We start from the raw sequence: 13,391 nt of genomic DNA on the forward strand, positions 1-13,391 counted from the left end.
TCCGTTTAATAGATACACACCCACCTGGCACCACATCAATACCACGTCAGTTACAGTTTTAATAGAGCAACCGAGGGTGCACACTTAGTAGTTTTATTGTGGATGGAAGCATACATTGACGCACACACGCCCACACACTCAATTTAACACGCACCAGTCACAAGACACGGCAGACAACAAACACGACATGACATGACACAACATAGAGGAAGACCAAACAGAGGGGGAGCTTTGCTTAAATATGGGTTGTTTTGCCCGATAATTGTCCGGTGATGCCCAAGGTGATACGATCGCTGTCCGGCCAAAGCCGGAAGCAGAGGGTGAACTCTTAAGGCGCGGACCACAAGAAGAGGTTTAGACCAGATGTTTATTGTGACCGTCAACGAACAATCAATCCATATCCACTCTATGATATGGACCAGGGGAATACATAAATTTAGACAGGTATAATTAATTATCAACGTCGCGAGCGACGGAAACAGAAAACGCTGGTGGACCAGGTCACACCAGGAACAAAAATCGGAAGTTAACTTAAAGAGCTTGCAACGCAAGGAAATACTACAAAACGTAAATAGTCTTACCACAAAAGGGAAAGCAAGATCCAAACCACGAACACGAGAACCAAAAGCGAGCCGAAGAGTAGCTAAACAAACAAACACTATGAACGGAAAGATCAATACACGAGAAAACATGGAACAAACTTGAGCATGAATCATGAGCATGAGCATTGCGGGATAATAATCCGACGGCGAGCGATCCTCGGCGGCGGCTTAAGTAGTCCGTAATCAGTGAGAAGATGAGCGTCAGCTGCGTGGCTTGGCGCGCCTGCCCGTTGACGTGCGACGGGGCGCGCGCGGAGGAAACGCCCACTTGCTGCAACGAAACAGACGGATCATGACACAAGGGGAGGGCCTAAGCATATACATAGAAGGTTATTTGTAAAAGAGGGAGAGAGAGAGGAGGAGAGGTGCTGCAGTGAAGGTAGTGCCGGAGAGCGAGAGAGTGACGCATTTTGCAATTTAGCTGACATGGTAGTTGTGGTTGAACTCCATTCAGAGTTTTTGTAAATATAGATATGGATGTACACCCTTATTTTGGTAAACTACTATTTTTTTACTTTTTGTCTGTGTTTTTGGACTATTTGGGGACTTTTCACTTTGTTGCACTTTGGAAGGGCTGCACAATAAACATCACTGTTGCACATATTCTGGCTACGCCTTTGATTTTGGAAGAGGTCGAAAAGGAGCCCACGACAACGACAAAGAGGGCAAAGGCAGAGCAGAGGACAAAATGGTGGAAATTGAAAGGGGAAGTGTTGTATGACCTTCAGGAAGGAGTTGAGACGGGCTTTTAATTGCCAGGATGAGCTCCCAAATGACAGGACAACTGCAGCAAATGTGATCAGGGAGACAGGTAGGAAGGTCTTTGTTGTGTCATCTGGAAGGAAAGGAGATAAGGAGACTTGGTGGTGGAATGAGGAGGTGCAGAAATGGTATTTGTGTGGAAATGAGAGGGACCCAAGAGGAAGAGTGATCTTACAGGGAGAAGAGACCAAGAAGGTGGAGGAGTTTAAGTATCTAGGGTCTACAGTCCAGAGCAATTGAGAGTGTGGAAAAGAAGTGAAGAAGCGTGTGCAAGCTGGCTGGAACGGGTGGAGAAAAGTATCAGGTGTGATGTGTGATAGAAGAGTTTCAGCTTAAATGAAAGGAAAGATTTATAGAACTGTGGTGAGACAACGATGTCTGGTCTGGAGACAGTGCCACTGAAGAAAAGACAGGAGGCAGAGCTGGACGTGGCAGAGATAAAGATGCTGAGGTTCTCTTTGGGAGTGACCAAAATGGATAGGATCAGGCTGAGTACATCACAGGTACAGCACACGTTAGGGGCTTTGGAGATAAAGTCAGAGAGGTCAGACTGAGATGGTTTGGACATGTCCAGAGAAGAGATAGTGAGTATATTGGCAGAAGGATGCTGAGTTTCCAAGCGCCAGGTAAGAGGCCTAGAGGAATACCAAAGAGGTTTATGGATGTAGTTAAAGAGGACATGAAAGTAGTTCGAGTGAGAGCAGAGGATGCAGAGGACAGGGTTAGATGGAGGCAACTGATTTGCTGTGACGACCCCTGAAGGGAAAAGCCTAAAGGAAAAGGAGAAGATAGATGTCTTTAGTTCGGGACGTTTTATGGACAGGTGTAGTTTGGGATTTTTTAGAGCATGTGCAGGGGAGTTATTAAGCATTCAGTCCATTGTGGTGACCCGCCCCCTTTTAAGTAAATTCAAAATGGCCCATGGGTCCAAGAGACTTTTTCGTAGGTCTTGGCGTTATACATACTCCATAAAATTTTCAAAAAGCTAGGTGAAACACTCAACAACTGGGGCTGCTTTTTTGAAAATTTCTAGAGGGCGATAGCAAGCCATTTAAAAAAAAAAAAACTACACGAGATACTAATAAAATATTGATGATTTTGACTGGCCTGATGTGTGTGCAAAGTTTCACGATTTTCAGTTCATATTTAGAACCTCAAAATCAGTGTTGTTTTATTGGCGAACAGTGCGAAGCCATGCCCACAATTTTCACGAAAAATTACGGATTCCGTATTGTGAAATCCTCAAGGCCTAAACACTCATCCGAGCATATGTGAGGGCGACCTTGTTGACCTGCTCGGAGAAAAAAAAAAAAAAAATCAAACAAAATAACTTGTATTAGCTTTAACCAGTTGGTGGCGCAACCACTACAATGAAAAATAAGTTTGTAGATGTCTTCAGGGCTGGAGTATCCTCAAATGTGAAAAACTTAGAAAGATAGGATCATCTGAGTCATGTTGCAGGAGCTTTTGTTGCCGCAGAGTACAATCAGACTTTTCAGCACTGTAATGGCCATGCCCTTCGCCGAAAAGTCACAATATTCGGCAGAGACTAAAATCAATGTCCTGTGGTTGTTGTGACAAATTTTTAGTCGGATTAGTTGAAAAGGCTCCGTGGAGTATGTTAAAATGTAAAAAAAAAAAAAATGTTTTCACAACGTGGCGCTGTGTGTATAACAGAATAATAACATAAAGATGTCTTCAGGTAGGGATGTTTTATGTACAGGTGAAGTTTGGGATTTTTTTTTGGGAGCATGTGCAGGGAAGTTATTAAGCATTTAGTCCATTGCGGTGACACGCCCCATTTGAAGTAAATTCAAAATGGCAGACTTCCTGAGAAATTTAGCTCATGGCTCCAAGAGACTTTTATGTAGGTCTTGGCCTTATACATACTCCATACATTTTTCAAAAAGCTCGGTGAAACACACAACCGGGGCTGCTTTTTTGAAAATTTTTAGCGGCCGATAGCCAGCCATTTTTAAAAAACTACTCAACAAATTAATAAAATATTGATGATTTTGCCAGGCCTGATGTGTGTGCAAAGTTTCACGAGTCTTCGTTCATATTGAGAACCTCAAAATCAGCGTTGTATTATTGGCAAACACTGCGAAGCCACACCCACAGATTTTCATGAAAAATCACAAATTTCGTATTGTGACATTCTGAAGGCCTAAACACTCATCCGAGAAAATATGAGAGTGACCTTGTTTACCTGCTGGGAGAAAAACATCAACGAAAATAACTTGTATTAGCTTTAATACTATGTCATTTCAAATGCACATTAAAAATATTACTCGAACTGCGTTTTTTCATCTGCGTAACATTGCTAAAATTCGCCCAATTCTATCAACGTGTGACGCGGAAATCTTAATCCATGCGTTTGTTACGTCTCGCTTCGACTATTGTAACGTTTTGCTCTCGGGTCTCCCCATGTCTAGTATTAGAAGTCTGCAGTTAGAAATCTGAAATCCCTTTTTGTCATTGTACTCAAGTTAGTTCAAAATGCAGCAGCTAGACTCTTAACGAAGACGAGAAAGTTTGATCATATTACCCCGATATTAGCCAATTTGCATTGGCTTCCGGTCCACTTGAGATGTGATTTTAAAGTTCTGTTACTTACTTTTAAAATATTGCACGGCTTAGCACCTTCCTATCTTGTTGACCTCGTGGTACCATATGTTCCGTCCCGGAATCTTCGCTCACAAAATGCTGGTCTTTTAGTGATCCCGCGAGCCAAAAAGAAGTCTGCAGGTTCTAGAGCGTTCTCTATTCGGGCACTAATGCTTTGGAATGCACTACCCTCAGATATTAGAGGTGCCACCTCAGTAGAAATGTTCAAAACACTATTAAAGACGCATTTATACTCTTGTGCATTTAGCTGAAATATTTGTTGGCCTGTTTACTGCCGCTTTTTTTTCTCTTTTCTTTTCTTTTCTGCCCCCTTTTCCCCCGGCTGAGGGATAGGGTGACGGTGACCCACTAGGAAGTTTAAGGCATTGACCAACTGGGCATGCACCTGTTCCAGTGATGTCGTCTTCCTGCAGTGCGACATTTGATAAATTTATTTATATACTTTAGCATCTAATATAATTATTTGTTGGCCTGTTTACTGCCGCTTCTTCTCTTTTCTGCCCCCTCTTCCCCTGCTTGGGAATTAGGTGATGGGGACATGCTTTGAAGATTACGGCACTGACGAACCGGGAAGGGACCTGCTCTGCCGAAGTCGTCTTCATGCAGCGCCTCTTCTGATTTCCTTATATTTCAGCACTGCGTTGAACTACTTGTTGGCCTGTTTACTATTTCTGTTCTTTCTTTTCTGTTCCCAATTCCCCGACTTGGGAATTAGGTGGTGGTGATTCACTTGGAATTGGCTGTTCTGAATTTACACCAACTGACCGGTACAAGATCGAAGGCTCATCCTCGGATATGCTGCCATGGATATTACGGCCCTGGATGAGGACCCACTCCACTGAAGTCATCTTCCTGCAGCACTTCATTCAATTGACTCTTATATTATCTCATCTATTATTGCATAGCATCATTGTATGTGTCAAATGTTGCCCAGTTGGCATCCATTGCAGCCTGGTCATCCTGGAAGGGGGATTCCCCCATCTGTGGTCCCTTCTCAAGGTTTCTCACTTTTCCCCTAATGAGGTTTTGTGAGTTTTTCCTTGCCCTCCTGGGGGTTAAGATCGGGGATGTCGATTGTGGCTATGTAAAGCCCTTTGAGACTGTCTGTGATTAAGGGCTATACAAATAAAATTGACTTGACTTGACTTGACATCCTGAAGGCCTAAACCAGGGGTCTTCAATCCTGTTCCTCGAGGGCCGGTGTCCTGCCCGTTTTCCACCTCTCCCTGGTGCAACACAAGTGAGCGATCGTTATCTAGCTCCTGCAGACCTTGCTGATTATCTGATCATTTGAATCAGCTGAGTTGCAGCAGGGAGAGATGGAAAACCTGCAGGACACCGGCCCTCGAGGAACAGGATTGAGGACCCCTGGCCTAAACACTCATCCGAGCAAATATGAGGGTGACTTTGTTAACTTGCTCGGAGACAAACATCAACGAAAATAATTTGTATTTGCTTTAACCAGTTGGTGGCGCTACCACTACGATCAAAAATAAGTTGGTAGATGTCTCAAGGGCTGCGATATCCTCAAATGTGAAAAATGTCAAGAAGATATGATCATCTGAGTCATCTTGCCGGAGCTTTCGTTTCCTCGGTGAATAGTCAGATTTTGCGGCAGCGTAATAGCCACACCCTTAGACGAAAAGTGACAAAATTCGGGATAGAGTAAGATCAATGTCTTGAGTCTTTTCTGACCAATCTTCAATCGGATTCGTTTAAAGGGGTCCGTGCAGTACATTAAAATGTAAAGAATCTTATTTTTAGTCGCCAATTGGTGGCGCAAGGTGTATAACTGAATATAAACATATAGGTGTCTTCAGGTACTGACTCCTTATGTACCTGTGATGTTTTGGATTTTTAGCACGGGAGTTATTAAGCATTTTGTCCATTGCGGCGAAGGAAATATTAAATGAAAACTTTGAAGCCCCACCCCTGTCATATAGTATTTCGGAAACTAAAGATTATTGTCCCAGTGTTTGTCCCAGGTCTTAAGATGGTACAGCCGAAATTCTAAGGCAATCGGATGAACCCTCTAGGATCAGGGTGCAAAAGAATGACCCCTGTAAAGGTGCAAAAATGGACCAAAATTGGACATTCAAAAATTCATAACTTACTTTTTCTACACTTTAGACGATGGCTGCAATGGACTTTTTTGTACGTCTAGGGGTGCTACACGTACCTATTTTCGTAAGCCTAGGTCAAACGGGCTGGGATTGTTTTTATTTTGCCACTCTAGGTTGGCGCTCCAGAGCCATTTTGTTTACACCGTAAACGCCAACGGTAAAATATAAAGATTTTTGCCAGGTCCAATAAGACTGCAAAATTTGGTGAGTTTTTGTGCATATTCAGGGTGTCAAAATGCGATAGAATGCAAAAAATAATAATTTCTACAAAAACAATAGGGACCTTGTAGTGGTCGCTGCATGTCCCGAATATTAATTCCTAAGGAAACAATAGATACCAAATGCATTCGCTGCTCGGGTTCTAATAATAATAATTACTGATCACTTCTTCAAGAGTTCCATTATTCCCTTCCGTGAGCTGTAAACTTACCAGGGTGAAGGTGTTTATGTGTCCCAATGATCCTAGGAGCTAAGGTGTCTGGGGCTTTTTGCCCCTGGTAGGGTCACCCATGGCAAACAGGTCCTAGGTAAGGGTCCAGACAAAGCACAGCTCACAAGAACAATTACAATGACGACGATATATGGACCTCGTTTTCCCTTGCCCGGGACGTGGGTCACCGGGGCCCCTCTGGAGCCAGGCCTGGAGGTGGGTCTCGTAGGCGAGCGCCTCGTGGCCGGGCCTGCACCCATAGGGCTTGGGCGTAGAGAGGGGCGGAGCTGTCAACTGATCACCACCTCGTGGTGAGTTAGCTGCAATGGTGGGGGAAGATGGCGGTCAGAGCCGGCAGACCCAAACATATTGTTAGGGTCTGCAGGGAACGCTTGCCAGAATCCCATGTCAGTAAGAGTTTCAACTCCCACCTCCGGCAGAACTTTGCCCAAGTCCCCGGGGAGATGGGTGACATTGAGTCTGAGTGGGCCATGTTTTCATGCCTGCATTGTTGAGACAGCCGATCAAAGCTGTGGACGTAAGGTGGTTGGTGCCTGTCATGGCGGCAACCCCCAAACCCGCTGGTGGACACCGGGGGTAAGGGATGCTGTCAGGCTGAAGAACGGAGTCCTATCAGGCCTTTTTGGCCTGTGGGACCCCGGAGGTAGCGGCTGGCCAAGTGGAATACGGTTTCGGTGGTTTCGGACGCAAAAACTTTGGAGTGGGAGGATTATGGTGAGGCCATGGAAAACGACTTCCAGATGGCTTTGAGGAAATTCTGGTCCACTATCCGGCGTTTCAACGTCTGACGGACCACACACCAACAATTTCGTCCTTTTGTCGTCAATGAAAAATTAATTTACGACACGTAATTTTAAACATAAAAGAGCCACGTTTAAGCTCATCATCGTCTCGATTTCGTCATGAAAAAAAAAGGGTCGTTAACGAAATATTTTCGTCATCGTTGACGAAAACACTGCCTTATAGCAGTTGCTGCTCAGGCCCTAATGATAATTTATATCAATATATACTGAATTTGCTTCCTTTTTTTTCCAACTGTTGAATACATTGGAAAAAAATTTAGGTAATTTTATTTTACGATATTTTCACTGTCCTGTGAAAAACACGTGTGTCCATTTTTTTCAATATCTTTATTTTTTTTTTATGTTAATGATGTTTCCGCATTTCAGACATCCCATTAACGTGAATGTTTTAAAAAATATGGCAAAATTGGACAGGTTTATTTCACAGGACAGCAACTAAGTTTATCATTCAGACTTCAAGAAGTCAATGCAACTATGAAAAAGTCAAACTGGTCAATATATACATTAAACTCGTTTTTAAGCAATGTGCTTTGTAGGGCCGGGCAATATGGATGAAAAATGTTTCACAATATACTTTTTCAGATGAGATATTTTTCCATGTATTTTTTTACCTTTAACTGTTTTGTGCACAAGTAATGTTGTTTAATGTGGCGTTTCACCTCCACCAGTGCATTAATGCTTATTTGCATTAGATACCCCAAAACAATATTGGTAATACACCTACATTAGCCTTCATACAATGTATTGTGAACTAAAACTCTCTTGCGGCGCATGCATTAGTGTTGACCAACCATCTTAGGAATACTTCACCTTTTAGCTGACTCATTATTGCCATAGTGCATTCATATTTTACTGCCTTATTTTGACTTATGAGTGGGATACAGAGCGTCAGACATGGCTAACAGTGCTAGCACATCAGAGACAGGGAACACCTTCACTTGTATACAACATTTCCATCCGGAGGTGAGAATGGACATTATATCAGAGTATTACTGACGTGACTGGTCATTTATCTGAACACATTCATTGTCGTGGTCGTGCAATGCATTCTTATTGTTTTCTGTCGAACATTTTATCAAAGGCATCTTATGTGGATGTTAATCACTTGACTATCACAATACGTCTTGATATCATCCCAGCCTTATATCATATTGCATTTACTCAGCAACTCTGACCTTAATGTTCATTCGAGATTACGCAGCAAAATGATGCATTTTGTTGTATGCGCTGCTATCACCATATGCTATTTTTTGTTTTTGTTTCATTTCAACTCTTAATGACATTTGAACATAGACTCACAATTAGGTCACAGTTTGCCAGAAAATTTGTCAGGATTTTTTTTTTTAAATCCGAAATAGAAATCTTACCAGGTCTGCATATTTCTTGCACAAAGCAGCCAATTTTTCTTCAGGTGTGGCTAAGGAATTCAAGGCCTGCATAAGTAACATAACCTCCGTCCCTGAAACAGAAACAAAAAAGACACAATGAGCTACAGTATCTCACAAAAAGGGGCATACTCCCTCATACCACAGCAACCATTTTGTTATATTTTATCAAGAATAATATAAAACAAATGTGGTTTTAGCTGAGAGCACTATTCACCAACCACCGGCCATTTGTGACCAGTCCACACAGACAGATTGGAGGGAATTTTGGTGAAGCATATACTGAACGAGGGCATCTATGACAATACCCTTAAGACCCCCCCTAATGTCTCCCATACGACCCTTGGCAACTACTTTCCATTAAGGATTAGACTCATACTGGACTGTACTCACTGAAGGGTTGATCTTAAATAATATTTACAAACAAACGAGCCATCTGTCATGTGGATTGCGATAGCAGAGGAAGCCAGTTGCACCACAAATGTACATTCAGTTTAGTGTAACCGGCCCATCAGGAAGCACCCACAGAGTCACCATCTAAACACCATGTTAACAACAAAAATGGTTAAACTTGTGACTGGGAAATTGGGAATAAAAGTTATTGCAATTGAGACAATGTACCGTCATCGTCATTACACCACCCCTCCACCACAACATCCATGGGTTTAACAAAAAGTCCAGGCAGCGGTGTGTCACGGGTATATATATTTAAAAAAAACACTGACTGGAGTTCAACAACAACTACCATGTTAGTTAATTTTCAAAACGCATAACTCTCCCACTCATCCATCCATCATTCCATCCATTATCCGCTGATTATCCGGGTTCGGGTCGCAGAGGCAGTAACTTCAGCAGGGAAGCCCATTGTTCCCTCTCCCCAGCCACATCGTCTAGCTCTTCCCGAGGGATCCCCGGGCGTACCCAGGCCAGCCGGGAGACATAGTCTCTCCAGCGTGTCCTGGGTCGTCCCTGGGGCCTCCTGCCGGTGGGACATGCCTGGTACGCCTCACCAGGTAGGTGTCCAAGGAAGCATCCTAATCAGATGCCCGAGCCACCTCAGCTGGCTCCTCTAAACGCGGACAAGCAGCGGCTCCCGGATGGCCGAGCTTGTCACCCCTTCTCTAAGGGAGAGCTCGGACAACCTGCAGAGAAAACTAATTTCGGCAGCTTGTATCCAAGATCTTGTTCTTTTGGTCACGACCCACAGCTCATGACCATAGGTGAGGGTAGGAATGTAGATCGACCGGTAAATTGAGAGCTTCCCATGCACCCTCAAGTACCCTGTAGAGAGTGTAGAGCTAGGGCAAAAACCACACTGCTCCTCCTGTATCTGAGATTCAACCTCTCGATTGACCCACCTCTCCAGTACCCCTCAGTAGACCTGACCAGGGAGGCTGAGGAGTGTAATTCCTCTATAATTGGAACACACCCTCCAACCCCCTTCTTAACACTAGAAGGCCTGGGATTTTCTTACTCCCCCTACAATGACTGAAGGGCAGCCAAATGGTTGTGAGGTTTTGAATTAACAAATCAACAGCCTATAATTACCCACCTTTGTTTTGTAAATGCAGCCATTAGCTGCAGGATTAGCGAAGCACACTGCTCAGACACACTGTCCTCCGCTAGCTCACTGCAGCTTTACAACTGAATGGAAATTCATGAGGTTTTTTCCCACTGAAAGATGCGTTGACCAACAGAAAGCTCTTTGCTGGGTAAGTCTGCAACTCCACATTGTGTGATGTATAAGCATCACCAAGTGATTATTTCTCACAGAATAATGTCCAAACAGTCAACAGGCCTCATTTGTCTTTTTTCTGAATGCTCTGCAGGTCGGGTCCAACAGAAAATGTGAAGGGATACCCACAAAATGTAGACCAGAGAATACCTACTCTCATGTATTTTAGGGCAATTGTAAAACTCTGTGACAGAATGAGAAATCCTATTTTTCTGAGGACAACATTCAAGATGACTTGTGTCAGACATTTCTAAGAGACTAGATGATTTTGCTTCCAACAAACAACAAAAGCAGTCACTGGCTGAGTTTTTTGTTTAAGTTTTTATCGGAGAGCCTTTTTATTTTTAGTTTTAAATGTTTTGCATAGCGCTTTGTTACAACTGCAGCTGTTGTGAAAACGCTACATAAAGATGCATTGTATTGTATTTATTATATTGTTTTCTAGCCGTTTGTACGGTGGCCAAGAAACGTCACAACAATTGCAAAAGCAAAAACACAACAACATTGAAATACCAGCTATTGCAAAACCACATCGGAAATGCAAAAGCTACATCACAACGGAAATACCAAGGTCACGGAAGTGACCGAAACTCCAGCGGGATGGGAAAAGACTAAAAGTTGGAATAGCAATAAAAGTAAAGTTGTTGTTTTATTGTTGGAGCTTGTGTCAATGTAGCAATGTCAGAAATTGTTTATGCTGATTTATTTGTGATGTTCCCGTGGTTTGTCCGCGCATACGAACGATGGGCTCAACGTGTACGAGATAAAGGATTTTATACATTTGACTATAAAGGATTTTATACGATTGACTACAAGTTACATGTATTCAGTTTAAAGCAATAAAGATATTTGCTGATTGTGCTTTGATTCGATGTGCAGTGGAAGGTCAGGGCAGGCTGTGTGAAATGCGTAGGTGGCAGATGTTTTTTGTACAGGACGAGCCGCACTTCTGAAAACGGGGGGTGCTGACGCAGAGCCTTCCAGACATCAAGGCGCTGTTGTGTGAGATTGGACGAGCCGACACGTCATCCTGCGGGCAGAAGACGTCCACTAAGAGAAAGCTAAAGTTAACTGCAGATGACACATAGCCAATAGTAGAATAGTAGGATGTCTTTGCTTTGTTTGCTGAAATGTATAAATGATCACGGGCAACTTGAGGGGGGTCGTCGTCTTCTGTTTGGTACAGAGGCGCGCAGAACTATGCTGAGAGGGCTTTTGTACTAGATCTCCTGTTAGGAATAAATCCGCTCCCGTGTGAAGTTGCCGGCTTCCTGGTCATCTTTCTCTCAAAACGAGCGCGCATAATTGTTGGATGAATGTAGGTCGTGTTTGGTTAACCATTAATGGAGTCAGATAATTAATTTGAATAATTTGGTAAAGGTTATGCTCCATTCTTAGAGTTAAATTCCAACAATTTCTGGTGACCCCGACATGTGAGAGGGAGAGGACTACTAAAGAAATCCACAGATTTCAAATAAGAGAACCACAGGGTCTGGGACCCAGGGTCAGGGACCTTTATCCACACCAAGTGATGACTTGTTGAATGGAAAGGAAATCCCGATTTAGACCTGTTTTCCTCTGGTGGTACCACATCTAAAAGGTAAGCAGAATACCTGTTACTACATGTCTGAATTCTGCACAATTGGGGAAAAATAAATTTAACAGAGGAAAGCGGGGATAATTGGGACATTAAATATTAAAAGTGTGGATCATGACGCGGTGTAAAATCTCGGATTTACGTGTCACGGTGATACTGTGTAAAATCTGGGATTTAAGTATCACGGAAATAAGGTGTAAAATCTGAGATTTACTTATTACAGACGTAGTGTGCATCAATTGGCGACAGCATTGGCAAACATAAAATTGGAAGAAAAGGTTGAGAAGGTTGTGAAAGTGGACAAGGAGAGGCACGTGAGAAAAAGAAGATGTTGAATGTTGTGGAGGATTGTGCAAGTGACAAGATTGGTAGAGGGTGATATTGAACTGGTTGTTGAACCTTTGGCGTATATTTGTAGTCAATCATGTATGTCAGGGGTTTCCAGGCAAAAAGAAAATGGCAAAAGTTATTCCAGTTTTGTTATATTATTGATTGAGCTCACTTTGCTTGTGGCTTGGTGCTCGGCTCGGCTGGTTTAGCATGTGGCTGCGGCCATCCAGAGTGGAGTCGTTTTAAGAATACTGTTCTGAATATTACAGTTTGAAAACTGACAAGTTTAAGACTACTTATTCTGAGACTATTGTCATTGATATGGGCCTACTATTATTTTAGTAGTTTTCTAAATCTGGTCACGTAAAATGTTCCTGTTCTATTGGCAGATAATATTATTTATTTTACTTATGATTTTTCTGAGTTAATATTTTTTCCCTTAATAATTCCAGACGAATAGGAGGGGAAAACACTGCGGCCCTGAGTGGCCCGCGGCCCCTATGTTTGTTTCCATACAACCCATCCCTTCACAGCCCAGTTTGTCTCTTTTCCTGACACTCATCTCGTTTCACTGTGTGTGTGTCTGTGTTCCCTCTGGCTGATAAACATAGCTGGTTGTTTGGTCTACTATAGTTTTGTTTACTTTCCTTGCTGCCTACTCTCTGTAAGTTATTGTTAATTTGATTGTTCTTATTATGTTGCATGAAGTAAATTGTTTAGGGATCCATTGGCATAAATAAAGGTCAATAAACGAATTTTGTGTTCCCCATAAGAAAAATATGAGCCTTGATTGGGTCAAAGTGACATCATACTGCAGGCCCCTTGCAAGATTGATGTGTCAGTGGCTGATAAGGATTTTTTTTTGTGGCATAAGCACTGCCCACTTATATAGCTCCTGATAAGACCAGTTAAATTTGTAGAATTAATTAGTCCTAATGAAAACAAACGTCTTGGCTCGGAGGCGTGCATCTAAAC

At 42.8% G+C, this 13,391-nt stretch overlaps 1 protein-coding gene across 1 annotated transcript in view; it reads right to left on the reverse strand.

Annotated features, from left to right (window-relative positions):
* LOC148335961 (alpha-taxilin-like) overlaps positions 1–13,391 on the reverse strand; it is a 193,678-nt gene that overhangs the window by 68,319 nt on the left and 111,968 nt on the right. The window contains exon 5 of the mRNA XM_088295960.1: positions 8,737–8,828. Coding sequence (XP_088152086.1) covers positions 8,737–8,828 — 92 coding nt within the window. The remainder of the gene's footprint in view (positions 1–8,736; positions 8,829–13,391) is intronic.

This window comes from Idiotropiscis lumnitzeri, chromosome 5 (assembly GCF_059441095.1).
Source record: "Idiotropiscis lumnitzeri isolate Australia: NSW breed Sydney's pygmy pipehorse chromosome 5, RoL_Ilum_1.0, whole genome shotgun sequence".
In the NCBI taxonomy this organism is placed as follows: Eukaryota; Metazoa; Chordata; class Actinopteri; order Syngnathiformes; family Syngnathidae; genus Idiotropiscis; species Idiotropiscis lumnitzeri.